The sequence below is a fragment of the Podarcis tiliguerta genome (assembly GCF_965153285.1).
Source record: "Podarcis tiliguerta genome assembly, chromosome: 6".
In the NCBI taxonomy this organism is placed as follows: domain Eukaryota; kingdom Metazoa; phylum Chordata; class Lepidosauria; order Squamata; family Lacertidae; genus Podarcis; species Podarcis tiliguerta.
Genome location: NC_139539.1, coordinates 40,353,206 through 40,372,860, shown reverse-complemented (window position 1 = coordinate 40,372,860; position 19,655 = coordinate 40,353,206). Strand labels below are relative to the sequence as shown.

General features: G+C 42.1%; 1 protein-coding gene and 1 long non-coding RNA gene across 3 annotated transcripts in view; one reads left to right on the top strand and one right to left on the bottom strand.

The window, feature by feature from the left end:
* Positions 1–2,424: 2,424 nt before the first annotated feature.
* On the bottom strand, positions 2,425–10,784 carry LOC310679432. Its single transcript, XR_014512256.1, has 2 exons — positions 9,843–10,784; positions 2,425–5,619 (listed from the first exon to the last, which is right to left on the bottom strand). It is a non-coding gene; the product is annotated as an uncharacterized lncRNA (long non-coding RNA).
* An 80-nt stretch (positions 10,785–10,864) lies between these two features.
* TMCC2 (transmembrane and coiled-coil domain family 2) overlaps positions 10,865–19,655 on the top strand; it is a 100,459-nt gene continuing 91,668 nt past the window's right edge. The window contains exons 1-2 of one of the 2 annotated variants that reach the window (XM_083444358.1): positions 10,865–11,082; positions 11,482–11,703. In XM_083444358.1, the coding sequence (XP_083300484.1) occupies positions 11,515–11,703 (189 nt within the window). In that variant the 5' untranslated portion in view covers positions 10,865–11,082; positions 11,482–11,514. The remainder of the gene's footprint in view (positions 11,083–11,481; positions 11,704–19,655) is intronic. The other variant, XM_083444362.1, reaches the window with a different exon arrangement.

Here is a 19,655-nt window from a genome sequence, read left to right as displayed (position 1 = left end):
CTGGACCGTCTACGGACAGGATTTAGAAGACAATTGGGCCAGATCCAGCCCCTGGGCCTTAGTTTGCCTACCCATGATCAAAGGAATTTGCCTCCATGAGGAGAACAAACCTTTCCGTGCAGAGCAAAGCTAACCATAATTGCTTGAAAGTATATCCTACTGAATTCAAAGGAGTTTACGCCCAGGTATGCAATATTAGGATTGCAGCAGTAACCTCCTTCCCTTTAGAGTTGCTCCTAGAAAGAGAAACAAGACATCTTGTGACATCTTGAAGAATAACATATTTGTTGTGACATGAGCTTTTGTGGGCTCTTTCATCTTTTGCTGCAACAGACTTAATACGACTTGTCTTCTGAAGTTGTCATTGTAAGGATGAGCCCGTTTATATTGAGACACTACCTGCCCATGGATGGGCGTGGGTGGCGCTGTGGGTTAAACCACAGAGCCTAGGACTTGCCAATGAGAAGGTCAGCGGTTCGAATCTCCGTGACGGGGTGAGCTCCTGTTGCTCGGTCCCAGCTCCTGCCCACCTAGCAGTTCGAAAGCACGTCAAAGTGCAAGTAGATAAATAGGTACCGCTCCGGCGGGAAGGTAAACAGCCAGAAGTGGCTTAGTCATGCTGGCCACATGAACCGGAAGCTGTACGCCAGCTCCCTCGACCAATAAAGCAAGATGAGCGCCGCAACCCCAGAGTTGGTCATGACTGGACCTAATGGCACCCGCCCTGTGGAGTGCCCTCCCATCAGATGTCAAGGAGATGAGTAACTATATAACCTTTAGGAGACATCTGAAGACAGCTCTGTATAGGCAAGCTTTTTAAGGTTTAATGTTTTGCTATGTTGTTACATACCACCCCAATATCCAAGTGGTAAGAGACTCCAGGGTTTCTTCCAACACTTGGGGCTCATTCACACTTACCTTTGGCCCCATATTTCTAGGCACAGGTCCACATTTTCCCAATGTCTGAGCACTTCCCACCCCCGCCACTGTACCCAGGAAAACCAGCTCTTTAACACTAAATTGAAACAAAGTGCAATTCGGGGTTTCCGTGGATAGCTGTTTGTTCTGATTCAGCAGTAAAGAGTGGGTTTTCGTGGGGAGGAAAGTCAGGGCAAAAAACAAACACAACAGTCAGACAGGGAGCTTTAAAGTACAGACCTGAGCCTAGAAAAGTAGAGCAAAGATAAGTGTGGACTGATTTTCTTGGAATGAAGGACAGCAGAGACTGGTGGTTTTATTTACACATATATACAACTTGACCATGCGATGGAAGGGCTCACAGCCTTAACAACATAAAAGATATTTTGAAGTTTTGAATCCAGCACAGCCAAAATACATCTGTCTGCATCTCCTGGCATTCAGCCTTTGAGCTCTTGCTCTTTTGCACACACCTACATAGCAGCTAGGTGAGGGGTTGGGGAAGGCCTACCCATCTGTTCTGTGGCACAGAGCAACTTATTTGGTTAGGTTAAATTGTGGTACTTAACTGGCCAGCCAACGCCATTACCTTGACAAAGGAACTGGCTTGGAAAGTTTCTCCTTATCCAGTCAATCCTCACAGATACAGGATCGTCAGTTCTGGAAGAGGACCCAGGGTTCTATCCAAACTGACCCCTGCCCAAACTCATAACAATATTAACCTTCATTTAATGTGGAGAGTTATTTTTCTGTTTGCCTGGGGATCTGTGTAATGTGGTGGGCTTGAATGTTCTATTCTATCTCCAAAGTTCTTACAGCAAAATACTTCTTACATTTTAAAGCTTATTATTAGGGATCAACCGGAGAAGAGTTTTCTGTAACAAACTGAGCCTCACCAATTACAGGGAATTCTTACTTGTAGTCCTTAAATAATTTCGTTGCTCTACTTGATAATTCATATTATTAATTATCTGAAACATTTTGGAAAGCTACTTAAAATAAGGTTACCAGACGTCCCCGTTTCCCAGAGACAGTCCCCAGATTTACAAATCAGTCCCCATACAAAATCCATTGAAGTTGAAAAGTGTCCCCGGATTCATTGAAAAAAATCTGGTAACCTTAACTTAAAAGCTATTATAAAAAGTTTACTATAGTAATGAATAGCTCTCAGAATGATTTCTTACTTCCTGCATTTAGACCTGGATAAAATCCAAAAAGCACTTCAAGTATGAGAAAAGGAAAATGCAAACATTCAGTTATCTCAAAATATAAAACTGAATGTCTGGAGAGTCCTGCAATGTAAATAGAAACTCTAGTTACAAGTAATAGATTCATGGCAAATCACAACATAATTCTCAAAATTCATAGACTAATAAGGGAACCCTCTCCTTTGTTTAATTAGAGCAATTTCTTTCAGCAGTCCTAGATGATAGATGCAGACAAATTCCATACAATTCTCCCCTTTATATTTGTGGGGGGGGGGGGAATGCTAAAGAGGATCCCATATTTTTCAACTCTTTTATTTTTGGAAGTCGGCATGTATGTCACTTTATATGACATTGTTCTGATTTGCAAAACAACTTTGAAACAGAAATGTAGTACAACAAACAGCTGTATTTCTTACCATGTTAACAAAAAACAAAAAGCAAATGTATTTTTATATCCATGTGACAGATTATCTGGTAAAATTAATCCTTTTTGGATTCTTGTTCTCTGGACAAATTGATTTATACTGGATGTAAAAATGAAAGCCAGTTGTAACTCCCCCCCCCTTTTTTTTTTTTTACTGGTATACCTTTATTAGTTAATTATATTTCAGTTAATGGCCAAACAAATAAACTTTGATTGATTGATGAAACAGATTTAACCTCCAAATGATTTAAGTTCTTTGATTCTCCCTTCAAAGGCTGAAGCTAGGAACATGATGCTTCTTGTAAATTGATATTTAAAGAAAAATGAAGAAAAATCTACATATTAGTTAAACCAGATCGTTTCTCATCTTGCTGACCAAATGCATGCTAATTTGGAAGTTAGCTGGGTTCATATTTCAACAACTGTCTAGAAAAATGGAACAAACTGCAAGATGGAACTTGAAAAATCCTAACTGCCTTCACTATTAAAACATGATGCACATACAGCACCAAGAGGCTTCCCCACTCTCACATTTTTGATGAAAATCACAACACAATATAGGAGGGAAGGTAGATGCAAAGGAAAATATCACATAAGAAGAGCTTTGCTGGATTGGACCGAAGGCTTATCTGGTATAATCCAGCATCCTGAGTGCAGAAGCATTCTTCCTACTTGTGATTCCCAGCGATGATTATTCAGATTTCTCCTGATTTCTAGGAGAAATATGGATGTCAAGGGAAGAACAGGCTTTGCATAGCAAGGATTGTGAGATGGTACAAAACAATAAGACACATTATTCATTACACTTATCTCACCTCTGATCCTAGTGCTCAAATTCAGATTATTATAAACTGAACCTCATATTTCTCTGTGTTTTTCTTTAAAAAAGCAGCAATAGTAAAACTAATCACAGTCACTGGGACAAGCTTTGTGAAAAAATGCAACATTATTAAACCGAGGGAGTCTATTTGGATCCCCGTGAATATGCATTCTGGATAATTTGGTTTATAAAAGCAATATTATCTGCCTAGACACATACCCATCTTCTGGGTAGAGGATGTGGCTCTTCACATTTCCCATACAATAAAAAATGACCTCCTTTATTCCTGCTCCTTTTTTAATGACCTTCAGTGCCCTTTGGCCATTATGATCTCACATGAGCTGAAAGGATGATTTGTGCAAAAATTACCCACACCATTAAATTGGATTTTTGTGTGACAGCTCAAGTTTTCTTATTTCCTGCAGGGAATTTAGAGGCAATGTCTTATTTCTCCCAGTCATAAGTCATAAGATTATCTCAACTCATTGGCTCAAATGCTGCAACCAATTCACACAAACAAAGCCCAACCCTATGTATGTTTACTCAGAAGTAAGGCACACTGATTTCAGGAGGATCACAGCTTTATGCACCATAATGTACTTCTTGTGCACGATGCCCAACTGAATCATTTGAATGTGTAGAGGCGTGTTCTCAAAAGTTCTTTTTTAAAAGAACAGAAGATGGACTTTTCGTCTGTGGATGTGTTGTTGTTTTTTTGCTTGTTGAAGAAATTGTAAGCAGGTTGTGCAGGGAGCTGGTTACTGGATGAATATACAACCCAGCACTGAGCATGTACATCACCAATTTATCTATATTGCTGTTTGGTGCAACACTGTACCCAAGACATGAAAATTAACGGAAGAGAGATCTAGTCACAACTGTGAGCTATGATATCTAAAAACCACTTTTTTGTTTCAAAGGCAATATACCTCTGAATAGTAGGAGTGGGTGTGTGGAAACCATGGATAAGAGCTGTTGCCTTTGTTCCTTGTGTGTGGGCTTCCCAGAAGGATCTGTTGGGAAAAGCATGCTGCACTAGGTCAGATCTGGCAGAAATATTATATTCTTATGATGTACTGAATCCTGCTTATTGAAATGATAGCTTCTTGGTATTCATGTTCACCAGGTCACTATGTGAGCCAGAAGCGGTAAGGCCTTAAGGGGGACCCACTATTACTTTTGTCCTTCTCTTCTGTTGGATTGTAGAGGTTCAAGCCCCCCATTTTCTTTCTAAGCAAGAAGATGGAAACTGCCATCTCACCATTGCAGCACACTCAGCTTGCATAGCCAGGATCGGTCTGGGTCTCCGGCCCTTAATCTCCAAGTGCCATGTATAGAACAAAGATCCAGCCATTGTCATCTCAGAGTTATTTCAGGGTTGTCGTCCTGAGACAACAACCACTGACTACACAGGCATGGAATTCATTGAGCCTTTCTTACGTCAATAGATGTCTTTATGGCAGCAGATGCCCTGCCATCCTGCACACACCAGAGATAAACCAGAGATTGCTTAGGTGTTTACTAAATCCTAGAGGAAAGTGAGATAAGCTATTGGACAATGATCTTGCCAGAGGTTGTGGACTTTCTTTCAGCTTGTTCTAGTTCTCTGATTCACTCTGTAAACATGTTTAGAACCACTAGGGGCTGATGTGAGTTCAGGGGTTAGTAGCCCAGAATATGGGATGCTGGTGGCCCTGTGCTCTAAACAACTGAGCATCTTGAGCTTGCCGATCGGAAGGTCGGTAGTTCGAATCCCCGCAACAGGGTGAGCTCCCGTTGCTCAGTCCCATCTCCTGCCAACCTAGCAGTTCAAAAGCATGCCCAAAAGTGCAAGTAGATAAATAGGTACCACTCCAGCAGGAAGGTAATCTGCGTTTCTGTGCGCTGCTCTGGTTTCGGTGTTCCGTTACGCCAGAAGCAGCTTAGTCATGCTGGCCACATGACCCAGAAAAATTGTCTGCGGACAAACGCCGGCTCACTCGGCCTGTAAAGCGAGATGAGCACCGCAACCCCAGAGTCGTCTGCGACTGGACTTAACTGTCAGGGGTCCTTTACCTTTGCAGTACCTTTAGCCCAGGATTACTGGATGTGTTGGTGACTGGTTGGAAACCCAGGATAATTGATCTTAAGTTTCTTTTGCTACCTTCTTCATATGCTCTCACCTGTAGCTGTAGTTTCTTTCAGCCTTTCAGCCATTCCTCATGGCCAGCCCATCCCCTGCATCAGGCTTCTTGTGCCCCTGGGAATCCCTGTGGTAAGATGTTGAAAAATAAACGAAGAAAAAGACCTGCATATTAGTGCATGCTCATTATGACAGAACGATCCATTTAAGCATTCATCCACCATGGTGATAGCTCTCAGAGGCAAAGGAAGTAGAACTTCTTCCAGCAGATGACAATAAGGCTGTGGGCACGCTATACCTTTAAAGCACATTGTTTCTCTCAAAGCATGCTGCGCTCTGTAATTTGTTAAGAGTGGCTGGGAATTGTAACTCTGTGGGAAGTAAACTACACTGTCCAGAATTCTTTGAGGGGAAGAATGTGTTTTGAATGTGCTTTGAATGTATAGTTTGTACACAGCCTTTAAGAAATATCAGTATTTTGTTTCCTTTGTGTTCCCATTTACGGTAAGTAGCTAGTGATACTTGGTATAAATACTCTCAGTAAGAGGCACTTATTGTTCAATGCTTTTTATCATATTGTTTGTGAAGCCTCTACATTATAATCTAAAAGCACATTTTTTCTCTCTGAGACCTAAAGAGCTGACAATGGGTAGAATTTTGCCTCAGTCTGGAAAGCTATCATATGAAGGTACTGAATAAAACCATTTAAAACGCAACACAAGTTAAGAACACTTGGGCCCATTGGTTTAAGATTTAAATCCAAAACACATTTAGTAGTAATTCTTATTGAACTCAGAGGGACTTATCTCCGAGTAAGTATGCTTAAGATTTCACTGTATACCGGTAAGTGCTTAACTCTCTGTTGAATTGGGAGCTCTTGTTTGGACCTCAAAGTGCTTCACCCAAGGGCATGCGTGGTTTGGAGCTGTTTAGCTAAGACTCCTTAGGTACGTGTCCTCTTGAAAACAGACATGCTTGCAATCCCTAGACTCTCTTGGTGGCAGATGTGTCTCATTTGCCCATCTGTTCCTCCTGTTAAATTTATGGCATGGAGGAAAGGAATCCAACTGGATATTGTTTGCATACCCACAGGGTTTCCCAAACTTGGGTCTCCAACTGTTGTTGGACTACAACTCCCATCATCCTTAGCTAGCCAGACCAATGGTCAGGGTGATGGGAATTGTAGCCCCAAAACAGCTGGAGACATAGGTTTAGGAAACCCTGCTACAGTATAGGGAACGAATTTGGCAGTTCCCAAATGATTACATAATATAAACTTAAGAAACACTCTCTGTGTGACTTTTCTTTCTACTTCCCTGAATCTTTATATGTATGGAGACTGAAAGAAAATTGGTATGCCGGAATAGAAGAGGGATCTAAATGGGTTTTACCTACTGGGACAGCTGCATGATCTGAGAGAGAATGTTCTGTTGAGTGATATTGCCCTCAGATGTATTTGGTCATAGGGCTGGGAGAGGGTAAAATCACATTCTATAACACCCTACCTCTTTGCCATAGCTGATCATTTAGACTAATAACAACTAGTTAATCCTCAGTGGGGCACCTTAGATCAGTTTTATGGGATATGAAAATAGTTTATCACTGGCAAACATGGATGTAGGTGAGGTCAAGCACTCCAGAAAAACAAAACAAAACAGGAGGCCAGGTATTATCGACACTTGCCTGTACAATTGCCCTAGATTTTTCCTGTATAACAAAATCAATGCTAAAGGGCTCCAAGCAGGAGCCTTTTGTATTAAATTTAATGAAGTGAATGTCCCCAAGGCCCTTTCATAGGAGGTTATCTCTGTCAACCTGGTAAAGTACCCTGCTGTCTCAATGCCTTAAATTTAAAAGTGAATTATGCAGCAGGCACATTAAGGCTTCAGCCTTCATGCAGACTAATGAATATGCTTATAAAGCTATATTAGAGCTATGCATGTAAAAATAACTCTTTACAGAAATAGTCAAGCCAATGAGACCACCTACTAGAACACATCTGTTCTGTGCTGACATAACTTGCACTACTCAGAAACAGGAAATGCTTTAAAATAAGATGAGAGGAGCTTATGTATCCATCACGGTTCATTTTCATCAGAGCTCTTTCCTTCGGATGAAACAGGTCATTCTGTGGTCTGTTGAAGCAGTTTTCTCAGTGAATCAATCAATTTATGTGAAAGCACTGAAACCTCATATTATGGGCACAGGATGATATGAAGCCCTTAATTAGTTTTCCCCTGATCAAATTGCTGCCAAAAGCACTTGGACTTCCACTTCAGGGGAAGAATAAGTAAGATAAGCTGAGAATTTCCCAGCTGATATGACTGATGCTCCTGCTGAAGCCCTGGCTGACTGCTGGAACATTTGGATGGCTCAGGCCATTGATATGATCGCTGCTAAGCACCTCTCCTGCTTCATGGAGCCCACTTGCTCCCTGATATACTCCAGTGCTTAGACAAGGAAACAAGCTAGAAGATGGCTTAAATGTGAGTGAAGGAAAACTCTAGTCAAGTGCAACAAAATGCTGGTGAGGGCTCATCATTGGGCCTATGTAGTGGCTGTGAAGGCACCAAAGAATATATTCTCCATTGCATTGTCATTGTGCCAACTGAGTTGTAAAATGTTTTACTCTGTCTCTGCTGCTTTTATGTCATTTTTACTGATATATTTTTTATTATTTTATTTTAATATATTGCATTTTGCACACTGCCTAGGCAATTATATTGATGGGCAGCCAAATACAATCAAATAATAATGATAATAAAAAGACATCTTTTAATTGCAAAATGTTTTGCTACCCCATCCAGACATTCCTCCCTTTATCTCTTTTGATTCTCTTCTGAAGCAGCCTGCTTCTCCTCGGTGTGTGGTGGGACCAGCCCTGATTGAATCACTTTACAGTGATGGCCATTCACAGACCAATTAAATTTGTTTCAATGACTTTCACGGGACTAAAATGGCTTATCTCAAAGCAGTCTGATTTAAATTATTTATGCACTAGGTTTTTTTGTGTGGTTGGTTCTGTGGAGCCAATATGGCACAGTACCATTGAAAAATAAATAAAAATAAATACATGCACATATTTACAGAACTAGGATCCCATGGATTTAGCATTTAATGGTTTTCATGGTGAAGGTTTGGATCTTCTGAAAATATTAGCAGTCTATCTACCTGTATGAACTACAATAAGGGTGGAAGCCTCACATACACAGATCAGAGGTAGCCAGACATTCTGATGCAGGGATGGCCAGAGTGACTGCACTGGGCAGAGCCATAGATGTATTGTATTTGATTAGCGAGTGTGACAAGTCCATCCTGCTATTTTTCGGTTACAATCCTATAATAAATGTCTCTTTTTCCAAATCTTGGATAAGTAAGTTTGCACTAACACATTTGACTTTGCAGTGGTCAAAATGCCACTATACCATATTTGGCCAAAATGGCTGTTTTCAGTGTAGCGTTAGTATTGAACCACTAGAGTGGTGTGGTGACCTGAACAGCTAATTATGCAATTACATACCATGGTGGGTCACAACTCTGCAAGGAAATGACATTTATTGCCAATGCCACATCATAATTGCCCTTCACCCCAGTTCTGCACAGTGGCTCATCACATAATCAAGGCTGTGGTTCTCAAGCCACCTACTCTAAACTTACTTCACTGAATTATATTGCATTTTTCTAGAATGTGTAGTTTAGCACAGCAGCCCATAGGGCTTAAACAAGATTAAAAAGATAGTGTGGGAGTACTAGACTTGGTCTTCTGTTCTGAACTCATCATCAGCCTCAAACGATAGTCTGAAGTTATTGATTATAGCATGCTACCGTTTTCTGCCTGGACCACAAAGCTTGTGAGCATTTTAAAAGGCAGACCTATAGTTATAGCAATTCACAAATTTAGGGTCAGCAAAGGTTATCATCATTCTTAGGAGCAGAACAAGACTGCCTGGTACCCAAGGATTTTGTTGCCGAAGCAGCAAATGCCTCTGTCATCACTGGATTCAGATGTGGCCTTTGATGTCCTACAAATGTATCACAATATGCAAATGGAGCATCATTGTGTTTCAAATTATATACACCAACAAACACCGATGTATGTCAAATAACAAAGAGGCAAATGGAAGGGTAACATAATTCCAAGAGGATGTTACTTACAGACAGAACACTGAGTCACATATTGCTGACAGTGGCCACCTGCTTTCTTATTTTAGGCCTCCTTTGCATATGACATTTTTCTTTTAGGATTATATAGGCTGGATCAAAGACAAAGTGGGAGATTGTAGGAAGTACATCATAGAGAGGCTACAATACATCACAGACTGCCCAGCTTTTAAAGAAAGGAATATCCACCCTTGTCCACTAGTGGGAGGAAACCCATGTATGCTGCCTTGAGCTTCTTGTTGGTGGGGGTGAGCACAGGGTACAAATAAGATTTCCCCTTTTTTTCCTTTTGCAAAGGCCAAATATTGTGTGGTTTTGACAAAGTCTGGGGGACGAGTCTCTGTTCTGCACAGATTCTGGTACATCGCAGTCTGACAGAGAAAGAGAGAGATGTCGAAAGCGGCAGTCTCCAGACAAAATGAAAGAGTGCGAGTTAGAGGCCTGTGTAAGGCTGAAAAACAAGTTTAGCATCCTTCCATCCTTTCCTAAAGGAGGAAAAGACGAAGAAGAAAAGAAAGGGGGAAGAAAGAGAAAATACTTGGAATCTGTGTGTCCTCGGGAATCGAAAACATCGATGATGTCTGCGTATCAGAAAGGCACAGACACAACAACAACGGTAATAATGGCAATTGTATAATAATAATAATAGTAGGAAGGAAATCAAGTTGATGAAACTGCAGCGTAGTCCTTGGGTGGAACCTGCTGACGGATTAAAGGCAAAACCAGCCCCCGGCCAGGAGCGAGGTGGTGGGAGGAGTTCCCATGGCAATGGGAGAGGTGGCGCTTCTCCTCCTGATGCATCACGGAGACCGTTCGCCACGTTCCCACAAGCAGCGCCGGGCGGGGGTCCTCCGAGGAGTCCCTACGCACGGCGGAAGCGCCTCGCCAATACAGCCACCGGCTAACCCCCCCCGCCCCCCCTAGTCTCCGCAACGCTGCGAGGACGGCGGCTGCCTGCACTGCAAAGCCGCAGCCCTGTGCAGCACCATTCCCCCATCGACAGCTCCCGGGAAGCGGGCGGGGGCCGGCACGGGGGCGAGGCGGGGAAAGCGGAGGGGCACCGGCCAACCAAGCCTGGAAAGTGCCCGGCGGGGTCTGCCTCCTGCCGCTCTCCAGATCGGGCTCGGGCTCTGATTGGCCCGGCCCGGCTGTCAGTCAGACTATCAAGCCGGCTGGCTTAGATGGGTGGGTTAGGCTGAGGGATTTGCTCTTGAGCCTGGGCAGGAGCGCCGTAAAGTGGGTTCTCAGAGTGAGAGAGGGAGAGGGTGGGTCGGCCGGCGGCTGGCTGGCTGGGGAGATAGCAAGGCAGACAGAGAGCAGCTGTCCGGGACATTGAATGAAAGGGAGAAGACATGCACTCATCGGATGGGAATTTGCAGCCCTGCAAGGCGGCGCGGAGAGCCGAGGCGCTTGTTTGCTTTCCTAAACAGTGAGTAGCATTGCCAGGAGGGAGAGAAGGAGGGAGGGGGGGTGAGTATCAATCCATGGCATCTACACACGCACCCCATCAAATTCCAGCCACTGCCTTTTGCAGATGTGGCTGCAGCCAAAGTTTTAATGGGGGGTGGTGGTGGTGGTGGTTAGTGGTAATGGTGGTGGTTCCACTCCTGCTTCTACCCAATGCAGCGACTTTGGATGGAGGCATCTTCTCCCCAGCTCCTCCCTATGGCCTGTCTGGCTCCCTGCATCTCACAGGTGAAATGAACTTCAGTCTTCAGTGGTGATCAAGCCTGTCTGGTCCTCTTCACTCCTCTCTCTCTCTCTCTCTCTCTCTCCCCCCCCTTCCCCATCTCTTTCCTCCTGTTTTTCATCTGTAAATGCTTTCAAGAAGCAGAAGGGCAAGCCCGACCTCTCACCCAGCATGAAGAGGTGCAAATCGGATGAGCTGCAGCAATCAGACGAAGACTCTGCTGGGGCTGAAGATGCCCCTGTCCTGTCCACCATGGATGCCAAGGCTGGGGATTCAGCTGCCGCCCTGTCAGATTTGGCTGCCTCCAATCCAAACCCTCCACCCCATCCTGTTACCCGGAGTAAGCCTCCTGATTTAAAGGTAAGCTTTGGTAGGTCTATCTCCCTTTTGAAAGAAAAAGAAAAGAAGGCATATTTTCATTTGTTTTGTTTTATTGCTGCTTGGAACGCACATTCCAGTTTCCAATTGGCAGACGTTTAAATTATTGACAGCTGCAAAAATATTACAGGTGCCGCATTTATGAGCTGTCTTTTTGAAGGCATGTCTGTCAACCCAATGTTTACCAAATGGTAACACTAGCCAACTTGCCTGGCAAGTTCCTGGTGTGAGAATTCCTTGCACTCATATAAATAATATTGGTCCACCTTTAAGTCATCTTTGCCATGTTCCTGTTATACAGATATTTTTTTTGTAATGCATCCCAGCACTGGTGCAGACAGTGTTGATTCAATCAGATTCAATGATTTTTTGAACGCCTGTGTTGCACAATCATTTTTATTATAAATGCATTTGGACTCCAGGCCTAGACGTGAGTCCTGTCAAATTCAGTTGGACTTACTCTTTGGTTGACATATTGTGCTCTTAATAGTATCTAGAACATTTGATTGCGCTCTTAATAGTATCTAGTTTCAGATTTTGCCCAGTGGCTGTTCCATAAGAACATTTGTTCTCTGTGTGTGTCAATTTATGCCCAGTTGTATGCTGGTGGCATAATGCTGTGAGGTGTCTTAACAGCCAATAGCATAACAGAGACATTTCATATGTTTATTTCTTTGCCAAAATGGTTCAGGCATGCAGCTTCGTCTCAGACTTGCTAGAAGCCAAGTGTGAATGTCAGGAAATCGTTCATTCTGTTATAATGGTTGTATCTTGTTCTTTGGTTTCTCCCAAACCTTTAATATTGTACGTGGTCACAGGTAGGATGCTGGATCTTAATAGGCCATTGGGGTGAACCAATACATATATATCCATCGCACGATACAATTCAAAGCTTCCTTTTCCCTTACAATATAGCCATGTAAATCTTTATGTGGTTGCAAAATGCGTCTGAAGAAATCTTTATCAGTGATAAAATAGAACTTTTATACACAGCTATGACACAGACGCATTATGCAAAACAGCTCTTCTGAGCAGTACTATGCGTTAAGGGTTGTGTGATGAGTATAATCTGTATGAATGGTTTATTGGCTTGCGGTTCAGGAATTTCCCAGCATTCACAGCTGCCTCCTCGTGTGTGTGCTGTTGAGTCACTTTGCTTCTGTAAAAATAGAGTGATATTTATTAACCTGTTTGGTAAAGCAGTTTTAAGTGTATAGACAAAGAGTGCAAAAGGTTACACTCAAGTGGAAGTTCTAATACTATGTTTTTGTAGACTTCTACATAGTGATTTAGTCACCTTTGGAAAGTAAGACTCCCTTCCAGATGACCAAGCAGGAAAAATGTATTTATATAGTGGAAGGAAATTGTTCCTGTTGCTTTTTGATTTGGTCACTATTATGTCACAATGTTAGGCAACCTTCACCAGCCAGGTAACCTGCAAATATTTTGGACTACCTATGTTGACTGGTGTTTATGAGAGTTGTAGTCCAAAACATCTGGAAGGCATTGGTGAAGGCTGATCTTAGATATGCTTGTGATATCTGTGGACTTTTTTTCTAAAATTTCATGGTAGCAAGCTCCTTTTCGCTTGACCTCAACAGGAGATCCTTGCTGCTGTTCTAATAGAAATAATTCTGCAGAGGCAGCTTGGAAGGCAATAGGAAGAATTGCTTATTTATTTAGTTATCAAATGTAAACACTGCTTAATAGAAAAAGTAGTCTTCAAGTTGTTCACTTAAAATATAACTTTCAAAAATCAACAGAAATGCATATAAATATACAACATTCGAATAAAACTTTTAAGTAGCTGACTAAAACTATATCTCATAGGTAAAACTAAACTGTGCATAAAAAGTAGAAAGTTGCAAAATTAGGTAACAAAGTCCAGGAAAGTTTGGGCAAACATATTTGTATTTAAAAAACATTTAAAACTAGTTACTGCTGCCTCTGGAGAAAGTGTGAGTGCGACCACTGAGAAAGCCCTCTTCCATGTTGTCATCAGGTGACAATTTGCTGGTTGTAGAACAACCAGCAGGGTTTCCTTGGAGACGCTTAAATTTTGACTTGGTCTGTACCAGGGAAAACAGTTCGCTAAGCCCACTGATCCCAAATCATTTAGGGCTTTAAAATGTCAACAGCAAAATCATGAACCTGATAACTAATAGCCAGCCAGTGCAGACCTTGCATCGCTGTTGTAACACGTGCAGAGGTGAATTCCCCCTTGAGCCTTCTAGCAGCTACATTTTGCACTAGCTGCAGCTTCCAAATTGGATGCAAGGGCAGAACACCTGCTTTGAGTGCAGAAAGCCCCTGGTTCAGTTCCTTGCACCTGCGGTTAAAAGGATCAAGCAGCAGGTAATGGGAAAGGCCTCTCTCCCTGAGACCCTAGAGAGCCACTGCCAACCAGAGCTGTGGACAGGAGGGGCAAACAGATTGACCTGTATAATGTCAGCCATGCTAAATATACAACCACACTTACCATAGTTTGCGTCAGTGTAATTCGCCTTGTGTTCGCCTGATCAGTAGAGGCCTCTCTTACTATTGAGGCTGCAGCAGCTGAAGCAATTTGGCTACAGTGGGTCTTTGTTGAGCACGCTGAAGCAGGACTTAGTGCCCTGAACATAACCTGTTGAATACACAGTAGTAACCCATTGCAGCAGCCACTAAGGAGATCAGCAAGGAATGTTCATCTCCTCTGATAGGATTAAACACATTTACAGTCAGAAAATGGCCCCTGCTCACTCCCCTGGGATGCTTTTTCTTTGACTGTACTAAGACCAGAGAGCAAGAGCATCCACAGGTGATGGAATATATAGATTAGAGTGTGCCGCTGTAGAGGAGGCTATTTAGTAAGTTCCACTGCAGACCTTTTATTGCTTCTTGGAATGGGAGAGGCACAAATGACATTTTAGGGAGTATCAGGAAATTTCAAATAGTGGTGTGCTAGACATAATGTACTAGGAACAGCAGTGGCATCAAAGAAAAACAAAAGGAACAATTTCCTTCCAATTCCAGTATTTAACTGGAACACGGAACAAACTATGACCAGAAGGGATATGGAATGCTAATTATTTATTATCCCTTTTTCTTGAAAAGAACAAGATAAGAGACCAAAATGGGTGTGTTTTTTCAGAAACCCATTATATGCTAATGCATGAAAAAATGTTCTCCTCCGTTGATAACATAATGGTCAGTAATAACAATTAGCACTTAGCAATAATTGCACTTAGTATGTGTGGTGTTTTCCTTTTCCTTTCTTTTTTTGCCATGCTTTGCAAAAATGAAGAAGCATCTGGGTTCTCCATTTTATGGTATGAAACAATAATGTAGTGAAGCAGGAAACACAGATGGCTGTAACTCATTGTCTTCAGAAGAACTGTGTTAGTTTACACAAGCTAAAAAGTAGAGCTGAATTGCCAAAAGTGCAGCCGTTCACAACCCAGGCCCGATTTTTAACATCAGGGTAGCCAATCTATTAATGACTGAATATTGATTATATTTGATTTTGCAATTTTTCATAATTTCATGGTTCGAATGCCTGATGGAACTAAAAAGGGATGCTGTTTGCATTTTTATTTCAAGCAAACATAAAACAATAAACAAGCAATATATTTTACAATACTGAGCAGAGTAAGAAAAGCAAAGACATATGTAAATATGCAAATACAATAATAAATAATTATCTCCCTGGCTGAGACTGGGGTTATATGTCGTAACCCAAATACTTGAATACACTGGAAGAACGGGTTGGTTATATTCTGTTTTGTTTGTATAAGAGAAAGAACCATACTGTATTGTGAAAAATGCATCATGTGTGCTTTGTCCTCTGGCTACCTTAAATTCGTGTTAATCCTCACCCCCCAATAGGGTTAAGTGTCATACTTTACTATACAAAAAGAAAGATTGCATAAATTAAAAGTTTTCCAAAATGTAATACTGGTAGCAGAGGACCTACCAAGAATTGTGTGATGAGTTCCTGATTTGTAATATTTACAAACATTTTAGAAAGGTAGCTATGGAGATAATGGGACCAGCTGATCAGTAATGAGAACAATTTCAGCAAAACCTGTCATCCCCCAAACTGCCCCCAAATTTGGGATAGTTCCACCACAGGTGTTGATAGGAGCCTATAATTCCATACCCCTTCTTACACAGAGGGGACAAATCTCGCACACAAAAGAGAACTGTCTTGACATTTTGGACCTCTGTCTTTTGATATCAAGCAAGTACCTTCACTGTATTTTCTTCGGCGCCTGCTGAAAACATTCTTGTTTAGACAACCCTACCCAGATGCTCACAAAGTTGTAAATTTTAATCTGTTTATGATTTTAACTATTTGTATGTTTTAAAATATTGTTCAAAAGTTTTTTTGTTTTGTTTTATTTTTTTGTATACTTCGTTGAGGTTTTGGTTTACAGTCAAGTGGTGTATGAAGTTTATGAAATAAATTAAGTACCAGCTGTGGACCAACTTCAAACACAGCTTCATAATTTGCACAGATAACGACTTTAAGGTACCGATAGCTTTGGACTAGTTTTTCCTCCAAATTTCATCATTGGTTACAATATCCTAATTCTGCTCTCACCAAGTTTATTGAGCCAGATTGCACTTAAATGAAGCCAGGGGCGTACTTTGGTATTTCACTTTTCAGCGGCGCCCTGTGTGAGGCCAAAATTCAGTGCTCCCCCCACCCCTCACCTTCTGTTTTGCTCAGTTCACTGCGTCAGAGTTGCAACCCCGTGCAGTGCGTCATAGGCTTGGCAGTGGAACCAGTAGTGTTGCCCTAAAACCTCCTGAGGAAGCTTCAAGCAAGATCTTGTATATAGTTGAAATGAATCCTTGAACCAAACCAAAAATAGACGTTATAAAGCAGCCAGTTATCACCAGTAGTCTCCTTTCTATAGCTCCGAGAGCAGACAAATGCAAAATGACTTTTTAACGCTTTATTCTCTCCTATGTTAATACAACGCTTATAATTGATACTTCACTAAGTATTAAGCACAGAACTTATTCCAATAATCTAACACCTTGAGCAAATAGTTGGTATACTATCCCAGCACAGCATCAATCCTAGTAATTGGTTGATAAACCAGTTAGTAGGTAGGAATATTACCAAGGCAGGAGTTACAGTGCTTGGATTAGATGTAATCCCTTTTTACATGTGTGATATGTGTATCCTAAAGATTTATCACTGGACCTTTGTATGATTTTTCTCAGAATTACTCTCCTGGGCAGATATCATCATCATCATCATCATCACCATCATCAAATTTGTATATAATTTTGAAGTTTCTGAACTTGAGATATTGGATAACTACTGTCCAGTTGTGAATGTTCCTTTCTTAGGCAGGGTAATAGAGAGGATGGTGAATGGCCAGCTGAATTCATGTCTGTATGAAGCCAATCATCTGGTTTGAGGCTTGAATTTGATACTGAAACAGCCTTGGTTGGCCTTATTGATTAACTTTATTGAGAGTCAGGAGGAATGCTACCCTGTTGATTCTCCTAGACCAGCTTGGTGACTTTTAATACCATTCATTATGGTATCCATCTGGAGGGGCTCAGTTGATTGGGACATTGGGTGGAGGGTGGCAAGTTTCAGTGGTTTGACTCCTACCTTCAAGACTTCAACCAGAGGGTGCATTGTGGGACTTCTGCTCTGTCCCTCTGTGTCCCACAGGGTTCCGTCTAGTTGCCCATGTTATTTATCATCTATTTCAGGGCTTCTCAAACTGCAGCCCATAGATCACCAATGGTCCAAGAGCTTCACTCAGGTGGTCCATGCCTGTAGATTTGTGGTTGAAGATGGGAGAGAGCACATCCATTACACTGAATATCCATATTGGTTTTTAATTAATTCAAACCGTAATACAATACGAGAAATAAAAGAAGCAATAAGAATACACTTAAAAACCATGCAGCATTTAGCATGGTGGATTATAAATGCTATCACAGGCAGAAAAACCGTTAAGTGGTTATTCAGCAACTTTCAAGTGGTCTGTGGGGGGGGGGGGAGTTTGGGAACCACTTGGATCAGAATAGGTAACAGTGGGAAAGAATGGAAAGAAGTCTGGCACATGGCTGTTAAACACTTTATAACAGGGATGGTGAATCTATGCTTCTCCAGATGTTGTTCAGCTCCAATCAGCCAGCATAGCCAAAGGTCAACGATGATGGTGATTGTACTCCAGCAACATTTGGAGGGCCATGGGTTCCCCATCCCTGTTTTACAACTCACAATGAGGAGAGTGAACAAGTAAGTCTGCATTCCTACTTTCTGCCGCAAGTTGTAGCTTGCATTTTGAGATGCGTGTGCTGCAGAAGTGGACAGGACTGACAAGTCTCCCTCCATGCAGCCAGCTCCAGGGGGTGGCAAGATCAGGCATTTGCCAAAACCTCATGACCAGCAAAGCACTTAAAAGCCACATGTCAGCATTCACGAGGTGCGTAGGTCTGCTTTCAGCATATTAAACTTTGCACTGGAAAGCAGAAGCATGGGACTATTCATGCGTCCATTTTCTCCAAAAGTGGAATCCCATGAAGACTCATTCATGCAACTCCTTTTGTTAAAATCTGCCCAGGGTGCCCTTTTAACTGACATATTGGGAACTGAACCTGGGCCTTCATTCATAGACCTCTCTATTTCAGCATTGTATCAATAGCCCCACATTCACCTCCTTGGTTAAAGCTGGGTTTGATCTGTTAATTTAAGAACAAAGATGCTGTTGTAAAAATACGCACCCTCTTTGTTGCAGAACATTCAGACTTTAATGTTCTGCTGGATCCTTAGCAGGAAAGAATCTGTTCTCCTGTGATTGGGAAGGAGAGAGTGCAGGGTTGCGTACATACCTTTATCCAAATAAAAGTTCAAATCATCTGGTGATGAGCAAGCCTTTTAGAGCAGAAGTAGACTAGGAAAAAGTCCTGGCAAGACACAACAGCAGATGGATGACCTAATTCTGCTGAAGATTGGATGGGCAGCAGTTATAATCTCAGCAACAGGATGCCTGCATTCATAATAAATTCAGTGTCATAAATAAATGCACACCCCTTCACTTTACTAAAGGGAGAATTGAAAGTCCTATGGAGAATTGGTTTCTAACTGCTGGCCAAGCTTTTACTGATCTGCTGTCAATATGATTTTTTGGCAACCTTCTCCCAGATGTAGTGACATATCCCAATTTTTCCCAGTAGCATCTTCCAGAGATTAAAAACACATTGCTAATAGCAGGCCACAGGTTCATTGGGGATTTCTGAAACTAAAAATATGCACCTTGCAGAATCCTTTGAGTGATGAGCTGGGCATGAAGCACTGAGTGATTCCACAAAGTAAACCTTTGTTGCCAGCTTGAGGCAAGGTGCTTCTAGAAAGCAAACAAATATTCCCATTTTTACATGCCTGCTAATTTTGCTAGGGGTGGGGATAGTTTAAAGAAAAGATGGAGGACCTTTTTCCTATGAAGGTCCATTAACTCGTTGGAACTGCAGGTGGGCACACATCTGATGGAGAGTGGAACAGCAGCCAAAAGTAATAGAAGTGCACAATATTGCATCACTCTCTCTGTTATCCCTTGATCTTCCTCTGTGTCACCCCATCTCTCTCTGCTTCCTCACCCGCTTTCTCTGAAGAGCTGGATGATGCTATGGGTTGCATGATGTTTGGTTGTGGATTTCCTGAAGTTTGGTTGTGGGCTGCAGGCTCCCTACCACGCTATGCTGACATAGCAGCCCCTGTGTCTCTGTAACCTTGTGTTTCCTTCTGTTATGGTCCTCCTTGCTCTTGGCTGCTGTCCAGTGGCAGAGACCGTCTTAATTTTCATAGGAAGCTGCCTTATACCAGGCCAGACTATCCCTCTATCCACTGTCTCCTCTGGCCACCAGCATCATTCCCCCAGCATCTCACACCAGAGCATATCAGGCCACCTGCTATCTGA